The sequence below is a fragment of the Neolamprologus brichardi genome, chromosome 16 (genome assembly GCF_056152115.1).
Source record: "Neolamprologus brichardi isolate AB-2024 chromosome 16, ASM5615211v1, whole genome shotgun sequence".
In the NCBI taxonomy this organism is placed as follows: domain Eukaryota; kingdom Metazoa; phylum Chordata; class Actinopteri; order Cichliformes; family Cichlidae; genus Neolamprologus; species Neolamprologus brichardi.
Genome location: NC_142119.1, coordinates 32,061,547 through 32,084,619, shown reverse-complemented (window position 1 = coordinate 32,084,619; position 23,073 = coordinate 32,061,547). Strand labels below are relative to the sequence as shown.

The following is a 23,073-nucleotide window of genomic DNA, read 5'->3' as shown; positions in this document are numbered from 1 at the left end:
GTATTTATTTATTTATTGATGTTTATTTTGTCAACAACATGTCCATAAAATATTTCTGATGTCTACAGAAACAAAACTGATGTTAAACCAGGAGAAACAAGCAGAGCAGGGACGAGCAGAGGGAACTGGATCAGGAGCAGAAGTTCAGGAAACACCTGCAGGTCTCACCTTCATCCTCGGTCTGTAATAACCTGAGCAGCCTGCAGGGGGCAGCAGTAGCTCAGAAGCTGCCGGTGTTGGTGGATGCTCATCTGCAGACTGAAGTTACAGCAGCGGACCAGCAGTGGGCGCACTAACCTCAGATCAGATGGTGGGGGAAACAGGAAGTGCAGAACAGGTTTATTTTGAAGAGTAGGAACGGTTCTCTTGAGGCTGGGTTCAGTTTTTCCTCAGGGTGTGAAACCTCCCTGAGAACCAGACAGGTCTTATTTTCAGAGCACATCAATGCCTCATCAACAGGTTCAAAGAAGTGGATTAAGAGTCAGTCAGACATTTGTTGAACAATTTCAGTAACTTCCTGTTGTGTTTTTGTAACAGTTTCACTTTATTAGAGACACACATGGGTAGCAAATAAAAAAATAAATACATGACAAAGAAAAGACAATTTAAAACATATTCCACAGTGTCACACATTTACATAGAGGCTAGAACACCAGTGGCTCCATAACTGTGCAGGGTCAGTCAGAGATGCAATTATACTGTTTCTGGAGTGCTTTACCCTACACACATACAACGGTGCATGTTAGCTCCTTTCATTTTATTTATTTATTTTTAATAAATTTTTTCTGCGGATTTTCAGTCAAATTTTAAAGGTTTTCTGATTTAGTGGAGGTTAAACTGAAAATAGAGGTTGTATTTACTTCATATAAGTATAAGCAGTTAAGAGTTTGAATTTGATGATTATATCTGTTAAATTTACGTTAGTATTAATGTCAGACCACGTGGTTTGTACTGGGAGGTGTTGGTGCTTTTATTTTTGAAAGCTGTGACCGGATGTTTCGGGTGTGTGTTTTAGTTTGACAGTCTGACTGAGGCCGCAGAAAAACTGAGCGCAGCTTCGTCTCTGCGGATTTTCGCCTTCTGCGGCACAAACCTGCGGCTGCACCCGGACAGACACCCGAGATCACAGTCCGAACCGGACCGAGCCGAACAGAGCCGAGCCGGGACCGAACACACACAGACGGCCTCGTCTCCTCCCGCAGAGCCGAGCCAGCCTCCGTCACCGGTAAGAACCGTTTTATCTGACCGACCGCTGTGTATGTGCGTGTGTGTTTGTGTGCGTGTGTAAGAGAGAGAGAGAGCGTGTGTGTGCGCGCGCCACTCCCCTCCAGTCTCAGCTGTAAAAGCGCCGTTAAACGTACCTGCGGACAAACATACAGGTGATGTACAGCGGCGGCCACGTGACCTCTGTATGACGTGATGGTATATATGCCGTGTGTGTGACCTTCATCATGCGTGTATAACGCACCTGTCATGACCTGCCACACACACGCACACAGCTCAGTGTGTGTGGTTTACTGTGAGCTGATGCAGGTGTTACAGATGTGTGTGTGTGTGTGCGCACTGTGGAACATCTCCTGCAGGTTTTTGTATGAATGATAAAGCTGCTGCACACACTCATGTGACACTTCATTAGGTACACCTGGCTCGCTGTCAGGGCGGAGCCTTTCTCCTTCAGAGCTGCTCTAATTCTGTGGCTCAGATTCAGGAAGCTGTTGGAAATGTTGTGACATCATCACACAGCTGTTGCTCCCATGATGACATCTCCCACTCCACCACCTGAGATCTGTGACCGTGGAGTGAACCAGTTTAACCCCACAGTGTCACAGCAGGAGCCTGGTGGAGCCGTGCTTTCATGTTTACTCAAAACTCTGTCAGTCTAAAACAGTTTGACCTCTGACCTCAGTATGACATGTCTGCTGCTCTGTGATTGGCTGATTAGATATTTGTGTTAATGAGCAGGTGTACCTAATGAAGAGGCAGATGAGTGTACATGTGAAATTATGAATAAAGTTTTTTTTTACAGAACAGTAAAAAGATATTAAAGGACTATTTAAGTGAACACAGACACCAGAGACTGTGATGATGTCCTGGAGGTGTGTGTGTGTGTGAGTGTCTGTGTGTGTGTGAGTGTCTGTGTGTGATATCATGACAGAAACAGTGAACAGCAGAGACGTTACACACGTGTTATTTAGTTGATGGAAATCATTGTCACTGTGTAACAGCAGCAGTGATGATATTACAGTATTTAGGTGCAGTACTGCCATAAATACACTGAGGTACAATGTAGGGACTAACAACAGAAACTATCGATGCAGGAACAGGAAACCGGTAACCGTGTTCACGTGAGCGTGTATGAGCGGTGCCACAGCTGCAGCTCCACCCTGGGTGGATAACACTGACGGAGCTGTTTAAAGGATGTTTCTGTGTGCTCCTCTGGCAGCTCCTCCTTAATCTTCAACTGTACGAGCTGCACACTGGCTCGGGGGGGGGGTCAGCATGTCTCTGTGCAACTCTCACAACCAATCAGCTGTCAGACCTGCAGGATGGTGCTGCTGTCGGAGCGAGCTGGAGGAGAGAGGTGGAGTGTGTGATGGATGAGTGTGCGTCTCGTCTGCTGAGAACAAACCGAGCTCCTGTCTGTGTTTCAGCGGGGGAGGGGGTGCAGCGAGCCCAGGATCAGTGATGCCCATCGCCCTGTGAGGTGGATCCAACATGGCGTCCCCGTCGCTGAAGGTGTGCCTGTGTGTGCTGCTGCTGCCTGCTGTCACCGGTCAGTATCAAACACATCATCGTTTAGGCTGGGGGGAGGGGGGGAGGGGGGGCAGCTGTGGGTCTCCTGTTTCTGAACTTCTCTGTCAGCATTACATCCTTCTGACGTTTCAGCCAATCAGGACAGCAGAGGAAGTGAGATTTTAAACGCTGTGACATCATCACCTCACTTCCTGTAGCTGCCTGATGATGGTGGACGACCTCAGCTGTGCTTGATGATGTCAGCAGGGAGGGGTCAGCAGATATGGCGTTATTTTTGTGTCGCTATTCTGAGCGCACGTAAAAAAAAATGCAGGTGCAAGTGTTGCATTTTAGGAGAAATTTATTTTGAGCGTAGAAAAGCTGAATTTGAGTGAACAAAATGCATTGCTGCGTGCAAAAACTGTATTTCAGTGTTTGCTATTATCCACACACACACACAACAGCAGCCCCTCTCGCTCAGTTTTTGCATTTGCGCTCGCTCGCAATGTGTTGCTTGCGCCCTCAACTCTTTCTGTACACCATTATATTTGTGCCACAAAACCAGCCAATCACAGACTTGGATGCAAAAACAGTATCTGATTGGGTGTTTTTGTCTCCAATCAGCTCGAAATGACGAAATGCTATATCCCAGAATCCATTTCGTCCAAAACTCAAACGAGGCAGTGGCGGAGGAACACAGAGTGGCGGAGTTTGAAATATTATTCTGTCTGGGTCACAAAATAAACTTTAAAGATATTTTCATGCGAGAATGTTTCTGTGTAAACTTCAAATATCTGCTCGATTCATCAAGACATCACATATTTGCATAAGTGCTCTAACGTTTTTGGAGACGTCTGTTACCCACTAGCTCGATAGCTAGCCGGGGGCTAGGCTCACTAGAGCCCGTGAGAACAGCGGACTCCTGGCAAATCGTTTTCAAACCCACCGCCGTCTTTCGCTACTCGGGTTAAACATATATAAGTCACTTAGATAACTTAAAAATGTTATTGTTTGGCTTTTTTTTTTTCAGTATTTTATTTGTTCCTGAGTAAATCGGTTTGGCTGAGATTAAAGTTATAGTTTTTACACAGCTGAATAAACGTCAAGCAGACAGCTGATTATCAGAAGTGTGAGATGCTCGAGAATATACTCCGGTGTCCTGTTATATTTTAGATAGCAAGGAGTTTATTAAACTTCACTGAAACAATCTGCAAATTTCATTAAAATTTAATAAACTATCATCTTGTCTTTATTGTTAGTTAGCACATACCTTAAACACTTAAAGCTGTAAGCTAATGATAGTTATATAAGAGCAGATGCTGCTAGTGCAATAAGCTGTACGTTTTACGTCCAATGGATGATGATCTGATTAGTCAACTAATCGCAAAAATAATCGGTGACTAGTCGACTATCAAAATAATCGTTTGTGGCAGCCCTACCTGTGACAGTGATGTACACTGTTGTTGTTATATATGTATGATTTGTATCACTTTCATGTTTCCCTCTCACCACATATCCAAACCGACATCATGGGCAGCATATTTACAGCTGTGGCTCCAGCAAACATCAGCTGATACTAGAAAGTAATATTAAATCAATTCTAACAACAGCTGATCAAGCTTAAACGTGCTGCTGTTGTTTAGCGCGACATCTGCTGGTTTCTTCTTTCTCGCGCAAAGTGGGAGATAAACAAACGAGAGAGACGATCAGCTGATCATTGATCAGTTTCATGATTGAAGTAGCAACAGGAGAGGGAGGGGGAGAGAATGAGAGAAGAAAAGACAGCAAAGACACAGAATAACTTCAGCTTTGTGTCTTTTTCATTGTAGCTGAAGTCCGGGACGAATCACTTTCCTTTTCCCCTCAACACGGATGTATTATAATTGGTCCAGCCCAGAGTTGATCATGACCAACTGGTTAATCCACCACCTTTCATTGTTTATACCGTTACAAAAACAAACAAACATAAAAATGAAAAATCACCAGTCCAGTCCAGCTATGCGGTCAGCTGGTGGGTAACAGGCATCTCCGAAATGGACAGTGTTGGGAAGGTTACTTTTAAAATGTATTCCATTACAGATTACAGAACACATGTCCCAAAATGTATTCTGTAACGTATTCCGTTACGTTACTCAATGAGAGTAACGTATTCTGAATACTTTGGATTACTTAATATATTATCATGCTGTTTACAACTACATGAATGTACTATTGCTGTGATTTATTACTGTTACTGAAGGTCCGCGGCTCCGAACCGTAGTAAAGGGACCTCTGGCTAATACGGTGGGTTCTGTGTCGGGCTCGTAGCCGAAAACTAGCTTTACTTTGTTGTCTGGGTCAACTTTGCTAGTGAGAGACAGAGAGAGGCGTTGAAAGGCTGCTCCAACAGAACGAGGAAAACACGAACACGGTGTACAGTCGAGTCTTAATAGCTTACTTACAACTGGGCTCGTCAGGCTCTCTTCTTGGCTGCAGTGGTTATTATTATATTTACATGCTTCCCGCTCCCGTTTTTGCTCAATGACAGCTCGTACTTTTCCTTTTTCTCCCTCCCTCGCTCACAGACACATAACGTGTATGGCAGTCCATTCTCCCTGCAGCACGGACTACACTGCCTATGATGCTACATTCTTTAGAGCTATATCGGTAGCATTCTGCCTATTAGCTTAGCACAACAACAACAAAAAGGACTCTCTCACCCAGGAAACAAGCAGAGAGAGAGCGTCACCCTGTAACCATGGCAACCGTAACGCTGCCGCCTGGAACAACAGAACGTAGCTGTCAAACAAAACCCAAACAGGCCTGACCCGTGACAATATGAAACAGGGAAGTACCGCCGTGTAATCCATTTATTTCAACAAAGTAACTGTATTCTAAATACCACCTTTTTAAATGGTAACTGTAACGGAATACAGTTACTCATATTTTGTATTTTAAATACGTAACAGCGGTACATGTATTCTGTTACTCCCCAACACTGGAAATGGATGAAATGGATTCTGGGATATTGCATTTCGTCATTTCGAGCTGATTGGAGACCAAAACAGACAATCAGATTTTTTTCTGCATCCAAGTCTGTGATTGGCTGGTTTTGTGGCACAAATATAACGGTGTACAGAAAGAGTTGAGCGCGCATGGGCAGAAATGTTGAGAGCGCGAGCAACATATTGCGAGTGAGCGCAAATGCAAAAACTGAGCGAGAGGGGCTGCTGTTGTGTGTGTGAATAATAGCAAACACTGAAATACATTTTGAATTTTGTTCACTCAAATTCAGCTTTTCTTCGCTCAAAATAAATTTCTCCTCGAAATGCAACACTTGCACCTGCAATTTTTTTTTTACGTGCGCTCAGAATAGTGGCAGAAACATAAAGCCATGAGCAGCTGGATATGATAATAATGATAACAATAATAATAATAATGGTTATTGTCAGTGAGACAAAAACATATGATAAAAATCATTGAGAGTAAATAAGGATTCGTGATGAACATTTAGGGCGGGACTGAGCTGAAGCTGATGATGCTACAAACACACAGTGATGATGTCACACATCTGCTGTCCAGGTTGGAGATGTCCTCCAAGAGGGTGGAGGCTGCTGAACAGGCTGCCCGTGTGCCGTTGAGCAGCGAGCGTGCCCGACTGTGTGGGTGTGATTCCTGTGCAGCTCTCGGGGGGTGTGGCCTCTGATGGCTCTTTAACCAGAGGTGGTGTGTTTGAAGACAATCTGAGACTCCGCCCCTCCTGTAGTCAGTAACCATCTCCTTGGTTTTACTGCAGTGTCAGGTTGGAGCAGAGCCCCACCCTGACAGGTCAGGTCTATAAGTGGAGTCATGTGTATAAGGACAGGAGAGGACTGAGTGTGAGGGTGGAGGAGCAGCGGGTGGAGCCTGGGTCTGTTGTTCTCAGTAACACACACATGAACGGTGTGTCTGACCTACTCAGTGATCTGTGATAGCACAGGGTTCCTCACTGATCTCAGATCAGGTACAATTATTAACTGACCTCATTTTATAACCAAAGGGTCAAAGTTCAGCTTAACTGTGAAAGCGTGCATGTTTCTCAGTTTGTGGACCGAGACCGAAGACGTGAGTGAAGACAGCGTGAGACACACGGAGCAGATTTATGTCCATGAAGAGTGACTGTGATGCTCCACACAGAGTTCACTCAGCTGTTTGTACTGTCGGCCTTAAACAGCTGATGGCGAGCTGTTGTCGCCCCGCCGGGCAGGAAGCATCCACATAGACTCAGTGATGCAGGAAATCAGTGTGTGTGGCCTTGAAGCCGCCCCGTTGTGTGTTCACATTCCTGCATTCTCACTTCATGACTGTGCATCCACACACAGACACACACACACACACACACACCCTCTGGTCCCAACTGGGACACACACGCTGTCGTCAGGCAGTCTGAGCGTGCTCTGTGTTTGTGCTGCGATGTGGTTGATAAGGCTGCACACACACACACACAGACTCACACACACACACCTTCCTCCGGCTGTGAGTGTGTTCGGTGCAGACTAAACACAGCGCTGTGCTGGCTCCACTCCGCCCGGGTGGAGACGGCAGACTCCGTTCAGGAATGCAGCTCCTCATTCACATGTAAACCAAAATAACACACACACACACACACACACACACACACACACACAGTCAGATCCTGCTCTCGCTGTGGGTGCAAACGTTTGACTTTCTTCTTGAAAACACAGAAACATCCAGATGTGCATCCAGGCGATTCTCTGTTGTCGTTGTTCAAAAGACGCGTGGGCTGAGCAGCTGCTGCTGTTGCCACGGCAACCCGAGACATGAGCTGTCTTATGAAGCATGACATAAGAAACAGTTAAAAGTTTTATTTCTGGGCTTCAGTTTGATGTAAAAACACAGACACACAACATCTGGAAATGACAACAATCCAGCTGTGTGAGCGCGTTAATCCATCACTCTGGAAACACCTGCGTCCAATCAGAAAGAGCCAGAAGCTCAGGTTTCAGGTACACAGGTGTGTTTGTGTGACCAGGCTTTGCTCAGCCTCACTGTGGAGGCCCCTCAGGTGGAGTGGCCCGGCGAGCTGTGTGACATCAGCAGGAACTCTGCTGTACCTCCAGCAGTTCTCTGATGTCACGGCGAGCGGCACAGGACGGCGTCCCCGCTGCTGCTGTCACACCTCCTGTAGCAAATAGTGATGATACCTGTAGCAGAGACATCAGTGTGAGTGCTGCTGTCCTCTGATGTCGTCTGTCTCTGCACTTCATATGAGGGCTTTGTGGTCTGTCATGTTTGTTGCTATGACGACTCAGTTTCCCACTGGGGTTAGTAAAGTGTCCGTGATTCAGAGTCCAGCCCAGATGATGATGATGATGATGATGATGCCTGCGGCTGCTGCACTCTCACATTACACCAGGTCCTAATTATTAATCAGACTGATATTAAAAACAAAGCGACGTGCTTCGTTCCTCAGTGATGACTCGATCCCCGAGACCGCCGTTACCCTGCGCGACCCCCCGACTGATGACCTGAGGCGGACAGCAGGAGCTGACTTCAGTGTTTATGGACGTGATTTTTCTCACCCGTGTTCTTGTTGAGCCTCGGGCTTCTTCAGCTGTAGCTTTGACAGCACGAGCGAGCAAACATCACCGTTTAAATATCAAACTTTGCTGGTTTTCAGATTCTCGCTTCCTTCCAGCGTTCCTCGGTCGCTGCGGCGTCCGAAGCTGCGCGTGGGCTGATGGGATGCGTGTAGACGAGCTGCTGGGACATCACATTAATGGTTTTTGTTGTAAAGGCGGCTGAGCGGCCCGAGGCGAGAACGCCGCTCTGACGTTCCCGCTGCGCTCTCGGAGCGCCACACTGCATGTTAATTTGTTGCTGTCAGAGTTTTCCTTCAGGCTGACGTGAACGCCAATCACAGAGATCCATGTAATGATGTCACCGAGCCCAACCTCCAACCACAAACAACCCGAGACAAACAAGAACAAAGATCGTTTCTGACCTCCGTCACTGCTCGCCGCTCGCTCTGAGGCGACGATGATGGAGGACAGTAACTGTCAGAAGTGTTTATGTGAGGCTTCGCTGCAGTTTCACGGCCTCACAGCTCGATCTCTGTGAAGGCTGAGGTCAGAGGTCAGTCTAGCTGTGGACGCGTCACACAGTGCGGGGACAAGAACACTTCCTGCTCCTCTGTGACTCTGACCATCAGTTCCAAACTAAACTTCCTGTTTTGTTCAGTCAGACCTGAAACGGGTCAAAGGTCACTAAGCTCAGACATCGCCCTCTGCTGGCTGTTAGACAGAGAGCAGGGTTTGACCCTCTTTAATATACAGTCTGTTAGCTGACAGGTGAGTCTCTGTGTTTTCAGGTCTGCAGTCCAGTGATGCTGAGGACAGACTGTGTGCTTTCACCAGTAACCCCCAGGGGGTGGAGCCTGTTCCTGCCAATGAGCAGCGAGGAGTGGTGCTGGAGAACGGCACGATCCGCTGCAACCACGGCTCCCGCTGCTATGGATTGTGGGAAAAAAAAGCAGACGGAGAAATGCACCTGCTGACCCAAGGTGAGTTTGTTACTCCCTGACCTTTGACCTCTGTTCCGTTCTTCTTCTACTGTGTCTGGTTACAGTTTGGCCTCGGTTTGCTTTCAGGCTGTTGGACTCACCTGCACGAGTGTCAAGCCGACCGCTGTATCCTGGTAACAGAGAAGCCGTCCTCCACGCAGAAAGGCAGCTATCGCTTCTGCTGCTGCAGCCACGACCTCTGCAATGCCAACTACACAGAGGCCCCGCCCACCGCCGACACACCCGCTCTGAAACCAATGAGGACTGATGGCCGGGCAGAACAGACAGGTGAGAAGCACTGACACCAATCAGTGGTTCCCGCTCCATAATAACTCATCATGTGACCCAGCAGTGTAACCGTTAGCAACGCTTCCACTGAGCAGCAGCAAGAAGAGACAAAAGATAAAGCATCTATTTATTCTATTTCACTATGACGCTGCTGTTTGTTAGAAGCTAACTTCCTGTTAGCCTCTCTTAGCAGCGAACTCATCATTAGTCCCTCTTTGTCAAACTGACCTCAGAGCGCAGGTCCCCACAAAGACAGAAGTACAAACATGTGTGTCGCACTGATGTGATGATGACATCATAACCCCTCAGATCACCGGCTGAAGCCAGAGGTGACGGTGCTCATCGCCCTGGTAACCATTGCCATAGCAGCCATCCTCATTGTGGCGCTGTTCCTGGGATACCGCATAATAAAACGTACGTACGCACACACACACACACGTATATACACACCTACACACACACATGCACACAGTTTAGTGTTTTGTGAAGAAACAAATGAGGAAGTCATGTGATGAGTTTTTCAGATTAAAGCAGGATCGATGGATTTGCATGAAAACGTTAGCAGAGCTGCTCACAGGCTCACAGCTGGATCTGAACTGAAACACACTGAAGGAAGAGACCATGTGACACGACGTTTCTCAGCAAACCTCACACAGTGAGGGTCAGATACTCTGAAAGGTCCGGGAACTTAAGTTCTTATGACGTGTGGAGGGAATTTTCCAGCTGGGCGGAGGTTTGTCGTCTCAGAGTAATCTTTAGAGCACAATAGCCTGAACGTCCTGTGCTCTTTTTAAACAGTCGCTGTAAACAGGAAGTGCCCTCTGAGCGATCAGCTGATTTGTTTTAGTGTGTGGAGGTTTGAAGTCCTCGGGAGGTGGCGCTAGCTCACAACTGTGGTTTTTGTAATCAAAGGAAACTCGCCCATCTGACGACCTCTGACAGTAATTCACATGTGAAATTAGTCACGTGATAAGAGCTGCAGTGACATCTGTGCTTTGTGTTTTGTTGATTGTGGAGTTTGACACTAATTATAACAAATACATAAAAATCAATGTTAACTCACTTCTAACCTGGCTGCTGTCCGGCAGCCATGTTGGTCCTCGCAAGACTGAGGTCATGTGATCAGTGATCAGCTGTGTGTGTTTGTGCAGGGAAGCAGAAACACAGTCTGTCTGTTGTGGATGTGATGGAGGCGGCGAACGCAGAGTCCTCCATCGACCTCGACAACCTGAAACTGCTGGAGGTACACACACGCACACACAGACACACAGACACACACACACACACACACACACACACACAGAGGCACACAGACACACAGACACACACACACACACACACACACACACACAGACACACACACACACACACACACACAGAGACACACACACACACACACAGACACACGCACACACACACACAGACACACACACACACGCACACACACACACAGACACACGCACACACACACACAGACACACACACACACACACACAGACACACAGACACACGCACACACACACACAGACACACGCACACACACACACACTTAGACACACACACACAGGCACACACAGACACACGCACAGACACACAGACACACGCACAGACACACACGCACACACACGCACACACACACAGACACACACACAGACACACAGACACACGCACACACACACGCACGCACACACAGACACACACACAGACACACAGACACACGCACACACACACGCACGCACACACAGACACACGCACAGACACACACACGCACGCACAGACACACAGACACACGCACACACACACGCACACACACACAGACACACACACAGACACACAGACACACGCACACACACACGCACGCACACACAGACACACGCACAGACACACACACGCACGCACAGACACACAGACACACGCACACACACACGCACGCACACACAGACACACGCACACACAGACACACACAGACACACACAGACACACACACACACGCACAGACACACACACACACACACACACGCACAGACACACACACAGACACAGACACACACGCACAGACACACACACACACACACACACACACACACACGCACAGACACACACACACACACACACACCCTGCAGCAGCTGCACAGGTTTATTTGGATAATACTGGTCAGTCGGTGAACTCCATCACAGCAGGAACAACAGCAGCACGACAACGCCGTCACAAACTGACCTGTAACCTCTGACCCCTTTGTTGCACTGTTCCTTTAAGGGAAGAGGCGGGGCCATTAAAAACAGTCCAATCAGAATGATACGAAGGTTAGAGGTTTTTTTAAAACATTCAACCTGATTTCTTCGTGTTTGATCTCTTCGAGTGAATGCAGCATAAAAACATGACCCACGAACGTCTGAGGACCTCAGATTGATCCGTGAGGAACGCCACAGCTCACTTTCCTGTTTCTATCCTCTGTCTTGGCAGCTGATTGGTCGAGGCCGTTACGGCGCAGTGTTTCGCGGTTCTCTTAACGAGCGCTGCGTGGCTGCCAAACTCTTCGGCTCAGCTAACCGACAGAACTACGTCAACGAGCGCTCCATCTACTGCGTGCCGCTGCTGCAGCAGCATGACAACATCGCCCGCTTCCTGACCGCGAACGAGAGGACGACGGCGGACGGACGCCCTGAGTTTCTGATCATCATGGAGTACTACCCACACGTGAGTTCATCACAGCAGGTCTGAATCTAGGTCCCCGTGGACTGAGAGAGTCCAGTCCTCCGGTGGTGGTCAGGGGAGCAAATCTGGCCCAAAGCAGGCATGACAGGCCGAGCCCACTCAGAGTGAGTCTGACTGCTGAGGCTCAGCTATTGGTCAGATGACCTGGCTGAGCCTCAGGTGTGTTTGGACCACGTTCGTGCCTCTAGCGCCCCCTCGGGGCAAACCGCACACATTCAGCTTGTCTGCTGTTGCCCTGTGGTGTAATGCGGTCTGCAGCCTGTGGGGGCGCCAGCAGCGCCTTCACACAGTCTCACAGTGCAGCTGTCAGCCTTCACCTCTGCTCTCCATTAGTCTGTTATTGTGCTGGAAGACGGCGCCTTCACACCCTCTTCCTGTCTGGAGCCTCTGTTCTCACACACACACACACACACACACACACACACACACACACACACACAGATCAGCTTCCAAACCTCCGTCAGTCTTCAGATTGATTTCTTTCCTTCCAGGCAGCCACGAGCTGACTTTACTGTTAAATCCGTCTCTTAAACCTGAAACACGCTTCAGATGACCTCACATCATTTTTACAATCTGCACCTGTCTGACATCATCAGGGCTCAAAAAGTTTCCCAACATGTGAAAACATGTTCAGACTCTTGTTATCAGTCTATATCTCACACACAAACAGACACACACACAGATGCAGTGATGTCTGGTCTAGTGGGTTTCTGCATTCCTCTGCAGCCCTCAGACAGTAATTACTTGTTTAAGTGTCTGCTCTTACACACACACAGACACACACACACACACACACACACACACACACACACACACGGTTCATCTTAAGGCTGAACATCAACCATGAAGTCACCAATTTAACTTTCTGCAGTCTTTGAACTTTATTTGCTTTCATCGTATCCAGTTACAGAGTGAATATATGGAACTGCCAACATCAACAAATAAATAAGTAAGAAATGGATATTAAAAATAAACTGTACCAACACAGAGCAGCTATCTGAACGCTGCTCCAACAGAGGTCGATTATCGTGTTAATAACTTTACCTCCTCACTACGTACGACTCTGGATACTGTAGCTCCGGTAAAAACTAAGGCCTCAAATCAGCCAACGAGCCAGCGTTTAACGTTAACTAGTAATGACTTCATGAACTTCTTCACAAATAACATTTTTATCATTAGAGAAAAAATTACCAATAATCATCCCACAGATGTAATATTATCTACAGCTACTCTTAGTACCATTGATGTTAAGTTAGACTCTTTTTCTCCAATTGATCTTTCTGAGTTAACTTCAATAATTACTTCCTCCAAACCATCAACGTGTCTTTTAGACCCCATTCCTACAAAACTGATTAAAGAAGTCCTGCCATTAATTAATTCTTCGATCTTAAATAAGATCAACCTATCTCTAATAATCGGCTATGTACCACAGGCCTTCAAGGTGGCTGTAGTTAAACCTTTACTCAAAAAGCATCTCTACACCAGCATTTAAGTGGCCCCAGATCCTCCTGTCTCAGGTAAACCAGGCCCATCACAGGTGACCCCGCCCCCCATCTGATTGACCCGCTGCCCTCAGGTCAGCTACACCTCCAGACTCACTAACAGCTTCTTCCTCTGGGCCGTTCAGACTGTCCCCCCACACCCCCACCCACCGCACTAGTCATGGCCATGGTCTGAGTGACCCCCACCACTCACACAGACACCAAAGTCTTTTCTTTGAACTCCTTCCAAACACTTTGCATCTTGTTCTCTAATGTGTCAGTTTTGTTCATATTTCTCCTGTTTGCTGCTGTCTGTTACACAAACAGTGAAACTAAAGGCCTGTTCTGTTCTGTCTTAGCTAATTATAGACCAACCTACCTGCACAGGCCAGGCAACATAATATTAAACCCTGTGATGTCACTCTGGGTCATGTGTGCGAAGGCAGCAAATACTTTTGGCAGTGCAGTGTACAACACGCATCATCCATGCTGCAGGAACTTCCTGTGTCAAAAAGATCAGACAAAGCTGCATTTAAGGGTCAAACTGTGTGTGTGTGTGTGTGTGTGTGTGTGTGTGTGTGTTGCAGGGCTGCCTGTCTCACTACCTGTCTCTCCACACTGTGGACTGGCTGACCTGCTGCAGGATGACTCACGGCGTGACCAGAGGCCTTGCCTTCCTGCACACTGAGCTGCACCGAGGAGGTAAGACGACCTCGTGTCGCTCGTGCAGAGTCATCCTCGTTTCTTCATCACAGGCTTTGATCACACAGACAGGAAGAAACGGTGCCACTCAGGGTCTATTTTCAGCAGCGGATTGGTCCGTGTGAGGAGCATCTGGAAACAGGGGCTGTGTCTCCCCCTGCTGGCTGGAACAGACCCAGTCTACTGCTTTTGTTTATTTAGAGAACAAATGACATAAATGGAATACTGGAAGAATAAATATCTAAATATCTGGATGAATGGTGCTGATTTTGAGGTTGGAGGATTAATTCTCTGACAGCAGAGGCTCGGGTGGATAACGGTCAGCTGTTTATGAACGTAATATATGTCGTTGTCACATGAAAAGAAAGGATGATGTTTCTGATGAAATTATTATTTTTATCTTTAACAGTAAAAACATTAAAAGGCTCAGTTTGCAATTCTTTCATGTTTCCATCACGTGTCTCAGAGGAAACAGAACGCCTTCTTGGTTTCATCGGCAGCTCCGCGACGTGAATGCCGTCATCGTTCGGCTGCGTTGCTGTGAAACGTCTGCACGTTGCTCTCTTTGTTTCTTCCTGTTTGTGCTTTTCTTTCCTGCTGTCTTTGTTTGTTTACCTGGTCGATTGTAAACAACAACAAACACGTGTACCCCGACTGTCTCAGACCAGCACAAACCGGCCGTCGCCCACAGAGACCTGACCAGCAGGAACGTCCTGGTCCGAGCCGATCTGTCCTGCGTTCTCGCCGACTTCGGCCTGTCCATGAGACTGACGGGACCCCGGCCCTGTCGCCCCGGAGACGACGACACCATGGCCATATCTGAGGTCAAAGTTCATAAATGTTCGCTCTGATCTGGATGTGCAGGTGAGGAATGAGCAGAGGGCGGAGCTGATGGATGGTGTGTTTGTGTGCAGGTGGGGACAGTGCGCTACATGTCTCCGGAGGTTCTGGGCGGAGCTCTAAACCTCAGAGACTGCGAGTCGGCGCTGAAGCAGGTGGACGTCTACGCTCTGGGTCTGCTGTACTGGGAGAGCTTCAGGAGGTGCTCCGACCTGTTCGCAGGTACGCAGCGCGCTCACCTGCACACCGTCTGCTTACACAGAGTAAAGTAGCACCACCTCAGCTGACAGCGTGTTTGTGTTCACTGCTCGTTCAGGGGAAGCGGTGCCAGAGTACCAGCTGGCGTTCCAGGCCGAGCTCGGGAATCATCCGAGCTTCGAGGACATGCAGAGCCTGGTGGCCAGAGAGAAATACAGACCCAGATTCCCCGAGGCCTGGAAGGAGAACAGCCTGGTCCGTCTTTCAGTTTGATGTCGTCACATTGCTCCACAGCCTGAACCTTTGAAGTTAGACAAAGGTTCAAAGGTTAATTCCCAAAAGTATTTTGGATGTAGAGTAATCCCAGCGTGTCTCTCACTCTGCGTACTTTAGTTACTGCGCTCGCTGAAGGACACGATGGAGGACTGCTGGGATCAGGACGCTGAGGCTCGGCTCACCGCTCAGTGTGCAGAGGAGAGGCTCTATGAACTCACACTACTGAGTACACACACTGCAGTACACAACCACAGGTACACACAGTACACATGATACCTGTGGTACTGAATCACAGTAAATGCACAGTGTAAAACTGAGAGACAGGAAGTCTTGATTTCATGCCTTCCTGTCTGTCACTCAGGAATCTGTCTCATGGCCGGTGGCCTCCTCACGGTGGCTCTGCCTCCCCCTTCATTGAGGATCTTCATGTGGGCGTGGTCAGAAATCTCCAGGGAGATGACCACCAGGCATCATTCATCAAGACGACTGTGAATGGAGCAGAAGGCGGCGAGAAGAACAGGAACTCCATCAACTACGAACGGCAGCAGGCGCAGGTAGGAGCTCGGCCGCCATTAAAGCACACCTGAACGAACCGTTACCGTGGACGGGTCTCATCGCTCTGTGTCCGTCTGTCCATCAGGCTCGGCTGTCCACAGACAGCAGCGTGTCCACCACCACCATCTTGACCCCGCCCACCTTACTCTGCACCATCTCTGAAACTCAGCACACAGGTAACAAACAGCCACGCCCCCGACATAAACCCAAACACCTCATTAAAGCAGCGAGCACAGCTATGACATCACATGTTTCTGCTCCCGCCGTCCTCCAGGTGGCGCCATGCCCAGTGTCCCAGTCTGCCTGCATCTCACAGAAGAAGACCTGGAGGCCACAAAGCTCGACCCCAGAGAGGTTTTAACCGTGAAGTCTTTCTTGAGTTTCAGTGGCCTCCATCCCGACACACTAACATCTGCCAACATCTGTGTCTGCAGGTCGATAAGAACCTGAGGGAGAGTTCTGATGAAAACCTGATGGAGCACTCACAGAAGCAGTTTGGCTCCGAATCACAACCCACCGACGTGCTGCACCATCAGGTACACACAGCTGAGGGCCTGTACAGCGCGTGGCTGCTGGTGAATGAACTATCAGACGCTCATGCTTGTTGCTTTTGTTCCAGGTGAACAGCTCACCATCCACCTCTCGTAGTGGTCTGCGGGCTGTTAGAGGTGTAGATAGCCCTCCTTCCTCCATCCACCCACTCCCCAAACAGCAGAATCTGCCTCAGAGGCCCACCAGTCTCCATCTGCTGCCCAAAGTCAAGGAGAGCGGCTTCACCTCGTCACGGCTGAAGCTGGGGAAGTTCAAGTCCAACCACCGACAGGTAGGGCTGTGCCCGGGTTCTCCAGCTGATCCTCAGACAGCTTCACCGTGACTCGACTCGGTGTTTCACCAGCTGAGCTGAATCAGGCGGGCCAACTGTGTCACTAATCCAAAATGTTTCATGTTCCAGGTGGAAACAGGTGTTGCCAAGATGAACACAGTGATGGTTACTATGGCTGCAGAACCACACCTGGTAACCACGGTTACTAACAGCACAAACGTGAGAAGCAGTGCTGCAGCTGGAAGAGAGGTCCAGCCTATCACAGCGGCCGGCAGCAGTCACAGCGCAGGCGTCCCCACCCTGGTGACGAACGGTGTGATAGGCGGAGGTCGAACCAATCCGGCGGGGCCGCAGACGGAGGACGAGGAGGGGACCATGGATGGAGGGGTGAGAGGAGGAGAAGACAGCCGTTTGAATCTCCTCAACTTCAGTCCTGATGAACATGAACCTCTGCTGAGCAGAGAGCAGCTTCCTGCTGAGAGCGAAGCCCCTCCTCCTGCTCATCATCGTCACAGCCGCGCTGGAAGCATCTTATCGGGCCGAGGCTCGAACTCCAACAACAACAACAACCGGCTAGCCCTGGCTTCATCAGCTGACCCTCCCACAACTTCTGATCTGGAGCATAAAGTTCAACTTTCTGCTCCTTCTGGTCTCCTTTCATCCAGCAAAGCCCTCTCACTGCAGGCCCCTCCCACCACCCACAGTCAAAGCGAAGGTGTGGATACAGGTCTGTGTTTCCAGGAAGACTCTGAAACCACGTCGACCCCCATATGTGCCCAAAACTCAAAAGGTCACCCAGTGCGTTGTGTCTCCGCTGCTTTGCCCCGAGGCTGCAAAGATTCTGACTCAACAAAAGCTTCAGTAACCCAGGCCTCCCCAGCACCCGACGCCCCAACAGACGCATTAATCCTCCTTCAGAAACCTTCATCACCAGAAACTCCAGGAGCTTCGTCTCCAGAGGAGCAAACCCTCGAAGCTTTGGGATCTGAAGATTCAGACACCACAGCTCCTGCAGAAGCTTCAGGTCCACAACTTGCAGGTCTCCAAAGTTCAGCTGTAGAGCCACAAACAGCAGGTCTGATGCGATCCCAGGTGGGACAGGCCAAAGCCAGGAGACCTGAGCGGCCCTGTTCCCTGGACCTGTCCTCTCCCTGCACCTCCTCAGGTGAGTCATGTTTGGTCTGTAGTTGAACTTTTAAACAAACTTATAAGCTGCAGGTTCCAGTTTTACAGTTTTTCAAAACTGGCTCGAGCTGGACAGTCTGTAGCTGATTACACCGTGTATCACGACGTAATCAGGTCATCAGAGACAAACTGATTACGCTGATCTGTCTCTAAAACTCAGCTCAGTCCGACGGACAGTCAGACACTACCGCCGTCATTATCAGTGTGTCAGGGCTCAGTCAGATCAGATGAACTCCAGGTTTTCTGTGAGGGATCTGCAGCATGGGTGACCTCTGCAGCTCCACAAAGATGCAAAAACAGTGCAAACTCCTCACATCTGTAACACTTTCTTCTCCTCAGATGATGCTTTGGTGGTGGATAACGGCAGTCTGAGCGCCTCAGGGGAGAAAATCAAGCGTCGGGTCAAGACTCCATACACCCTGAAAAAATGGCGCCCGGCCTCCTGGGTGGTTTCCACAGATACGGCTCTTGACCCGGACTTCGAGTTTGACACCAGTAGCAGCCAGAACCAGTTCTCATCCGGTGTTTGTAGAGCAGGAAGTGTCGGCATCCCTAAATTAAACCAGTCCAAATCCAGCATTGCCGTCTTTTTGGTTGGAGGCGGCGCCACGGCGACCACCACCTCTGAGCCCGATGGGATGACCTGCTTCTAAAGTGATCCGAAGTTTGCTTTTCTTTAAGATCTCATTAATTTTCTTGCTCTTTGTCTTCCTCTTCTTTTGTTGTGGATAAACGAGCCGGTAGCTGATACCTGTGTGGCCCCCGCAGCTCCAAACCAGAACCAAACCCCGCAGAGCCGACTCGGAGCTGGATGCAAAATCCGTCCCTCAGCAGGAACTTTTCATCAAATGACAGAATTTAAATTTCTAGTATGTGTTTGTTCATGGATAGGACCTGTCCTGTGATCAGCTGACCTCTGACATGTTACCTAGATCAGGTTACCTGTGATGACCAAACAGTGGTGGTGTTGGTGATGAGGCCAAATGATTCTTCTGTGGCTGGTGGGTGTAGTCAGCTGTTTGTAGGGGGTGGGCTTGATCTACAGGAATCTCTGTTGGATATTGAAGGAATTTCGGAATACTTTCAGGCTTCGAAGGAGTAGTTGACGCTGCGAGCCTAGAGATCTCATTTGGTGTCCAAATGAAAGAAGCTTCCAGCTCCACAGACTCACCCCCGGCTCAAGAATCTGAGTGTACCTACAGTCTGTCGCCTCTTTATCTCTGCAGGTGTGTCACTGACCCTGTCGTAGGACTGAAGTGTCTCCAGCTGTGACTGCCAGTGTGGGTGGAGGTCTTCCCTCATGTTTCCTGTTGTGAGTAGGATGTGGCCGGCTGCTGAAGGGCATGGCCGAGAGCTCGTCGTAGGTCTGAGTGAGACATTCCCTTTGAGTTCTTTAGGCTTGTTTTCCTGCTGTGTCCTGTCCCACAGAGCGATCTGAATGCACTCAGCATCATCTTCTTTCACTTATAAGCGTTTGTGCTGCTGCAGGACGTTGAACAGGACTAGCAGTAACTGTTTGGGTCTGACGTGGATCAGGGGTCGTCCCCTCTGAGAGCTCGATGCTGGCTGAGGCCTGAACCCAGTACAGACTTAAGAACTTCCCTGTTTTGGTAGAAAGGTTCATGCTGGGCTGGTAGTGCAGGTAGTCTGAATGACCAGAGGTGATGTTTTCAAAACAGCTTCATATCTTTATGCACTTTAACAATGAAATTTATTTAGGGACAGACCTTATAAAGGATACCTGGTGCAATTTTAGCAGTAACATTGACGTATGTAGGACGTCGTGTCAGTGTTGGTGTGTCTTTGTGCAGTAGCGCTGTGATCTGAAGAGGCGTTTCTGCTTGAAACAGTCAACCTAGCTATGCAGCTGCTCACGATGCCTCCTGTTGACGGACTGTTTGGTTCAATGTGCAACAGATCGACAACCTTACTGTTGGACATCCTTTATTCTTTTTTATCCGCACTTTGTTTTACCGAGCAGTCTCGACTGCCTTCAGAGGTCTGCTGCAGTCAGCGCTGGAGAAAAGACGAGCCAGCGTCCCGTGGACTTTATTAAACCACGTGACCTGCGAACGTGACCTGCGAAACCTCGGCCATGTACGACCTTCTCAGGCAACAACACTGACGTCAGCAGGAACACCTGTTTGCTTTGTAAAATGATGAGCAGGAGATGAAACGAGGAGAAGAAGAGGACAGAAATGCTGTCTGACAGCAGCCATCAGACTGTACAGCTCAGACTTTGTTCCTGCTCATCACAACACGTTAGGTCACGTCTCATTTCCTGTTCCACATCCAAGTAAACGCTGCCATCCTTTCAGTTTCAGACCAAAGGTGTAGCTGCTTCGAGCTGGGTGGAGGTCCGTGTGTAGGCTGTTTACACGTCACTCTTTCATTTTGACCGTTCCAGGAAAACCAAATGTGCTCACACGTTTTACACACTAAAACATCTCTGTGCTTCTCAAAGAACATATATGCTAACAAACACTACTGCTACATCGTTACAGCAAGTAAATAAGCTCCGCCCATCAAAGACGTGGGTTTGTCACACCTATCGGTCCTTGGGCGCAGCTCGTCATTGAGCACTGAGCACGTATGTTCTGCTGATTTCCATTTGATGTGTGCTCCTCGCAGCAGAGTTCATGTAAACGTGGGCTTTGGAGTTTTACAGAAACAGGAAGGAAACAGAACTCTGCTTTCTTTGTCTTTATTTTTATTTGACTTTGCTTTGTGTTTCAGTTTTTTATACCAAACTGACTCTTTGCTCCTGTTTCGCCGAATGTTTCGATTTTTTATAAATGCACGTGTAACCTTTTACATTTATATGTATTTATGTGACACTTCTCCTTTAAATGTGCACTTACTACAGGAAGTTATTCACATTTAGCACATTTCAAACTAACAATATTACAGCATCAGTGCAGTCAGCTGAAATATGATCATACTGTTAACTTTTATTGATGCCTTTCAAAATGATCTGTTTTGTTATGTCTGTGTTTTATACCGTTTGTACTGTTTTTAGATGCTGATGTGTGCATATTGTGTGGGTCATATCATGCAGCCTGACCAAGTCCAGGACTAGATGTAGATCTCTCACACTTACTGACTGAACCTGATTAACAAATATGAAAGCAGCTTTCTGGAACCGGTTTTAACCAACAGATAAATAATTAGTGATCATTTCCAGAGAACAAAGGCAAACTCGCTCAGACTTACTCTCTCCAGCCTCGATTAAAGAGCAAACCTTCAGAAAACACGCTCTGTCAGCTTGAAGAAGAAGGTTTTTTTTCAGTCCAGAAAACCACGTCGGTCTCTGTGGTGTTACCGCCACCTCTGTGTGACGTAGCATTGGCTGAACAGCACCCCCTGTGCCCACATGTGGTAATTACAGGTTTCCAGACAACATCAACCAGCAACAAGCAACTCAGATGTGTTTCAGTAGAATAAAACTGGTTTGTGTTTACGGACTTTGGCTTAAAGCTAGCCAACAGGAAAAAGGCTGCCTGCAATTTTAATTTACAGTTATGAAGCTCCGGCTGCGTTTCTGTGCGGCACACAAACGTCTCGATCGAGCGTTTCCTCTCGTGATGTTTGCCAGCTGAGCGATAGCCTCACAGGTAAAATGATTTTTGATGCTGTGACTTCTGTTTGTAACTCTGACTCGCAGCGTCTGAGTGGTGATGTCATGGTTTCTGAGAACAACGGAGATGTTAGCATAGCGCTGAGCTCCATCGTTACCACAGACAGTATAAGAGACGGAAGTGATGTCGCCCGCTGATGTCTGAAGCCTCTAGATCAGCGTGTGACATTTTGAAACCAATGTCCCACGCTGTATCAGTCCCGCCCCAAGAAAAGGGGCGGGACTGATACTGCTCACTCATTGGCTAATAATTTCTGAGCAAAAGTTTAAAAAAATGAATAAATTATAACATGAACTTAAATTTTTATTCAGTTTGACATGAAACAATTGATGGAGCTCAAACTCGTTGGGGAAGTATTTTCAGAGGTCACAGACGTCTACAGGACAGGAAGTCTTGTTGCACCCACAGCTGTTGCCCCCTGGTGGCCTTTAATATGAGTGCAGGTTTAAGGCATTTCTGCTTTGGCAGCAGTTTTCAGTTGCGTCCATCTGTTATACTGCCTGTGAGAGTTAGTATGAGATGTAAACCTTACATTTAGATCTGGTCTTGTTACTGAAGCACCTGCAGAAACAACTGAAGCTGTGGACTGCTGGACGTTCTCCGTTCTCGTGGCGTTTAGCTCGTGGCTAGTGCTGATGTGGCGCTGTACCGCCGCTGAGGTTCCCTTTAAAGTCTTTTACTGTAGCTCATGTAGTCCTCATAATGCTCCGAGATTAAGCTCTCCACCTGTACAAACACATTTAGATGAACATATTCAGCACATTTAGCCTGCTGCATGAAGGATCACATGACTGAAGTTCTGTCATTGGTTAGTTTGAACGTCCTGTGCTCCCGTGGAGGAGTGGATGATTTAACCTGATAACCATCTGTGTGTATGATAGCTTCCAGTACTGTAAATACTCTGTGTACGTTCATATGGGACCAACTACCACAGTGTATACTGTATACATGCTCACAGCACCTCCCACACAGCATGCTGTACAAAGCTGCAGATTAAAGCTGCTGCTTCATGCTTCCATCCCCACATGTTGTATCTCCATGTAGACATAAAGTATCGCACGCTTCACTTCATCATGAAATAAAGAGCAGAGGATCCA

The 23,073-nt window shown here is 48.2% G+C and overlaps 1 protein-coding gene across 1 annotated transcript; it reads left to right on the top strand.

The window, feature by feature from the left end:
- Window positions 1-2,653: 2,653 nt before the first annotated feature.
- Window positions 2,654-23,073, top strand: LOC102797564 (bone morphogenetic protein receptor type-2-like). The gene is made up of 18 exons (XM_087852988.1): window positions 2,654-2,773; window positions 9,083-9,274; window positions 9,362-9,562; window positions 9,872-9,976; window positions 10,714-10,805; window positions 12,027-12,260; window positions 14,347-14,461; window positions 15,125-15,285; window positions 15,376-15,523; window positions 15,618-15,754; window positions 15,893-16,029; window positions 16,137-16,329; window positions 16,416-16,506; window positions 16,605-16,684; window positions 16,765-16,866; window positions 16,950-17,153; window positions 17,283-18,318; window positions 18,678-23,073. Exons 1-18 carry the CDS (start codon window positions 2,716-2,718, stop codon window positions 18,989-18,991), a joined length of 3,600 nt encoding a protein of 1,199 aa, XP_087709114.1. The 5' UTR covers window positions 2,654-2,715; the 3' UTR covers window positions 18,992-23,073.

Bases quoted from the DNA above. Each gene is read 5' to 3' on its own strand.
- LOC102797564 (XM_087852988.1), top strand. From the start codon at position 2,716: ATGGCGTCCCCGTCGCTGAAGGTGTGCCTGTGTGTGCTGCTGCTGCCT. The intron at 12,261-14,346 runs GTGAGTTCATCA...TGTGTGTTGCAG, and splicing joins TCATGGAGTACTACCCACAC to GGCTGCCTGTCTCACTACCT. The intron at 16,685-16,764 runs GTTTTAACCGTG...CTGTGTCTGCAG, and splicing joins CAAAGCTCGACCCCAGAGAG to GTCGATAAGAACCTGAGGGA.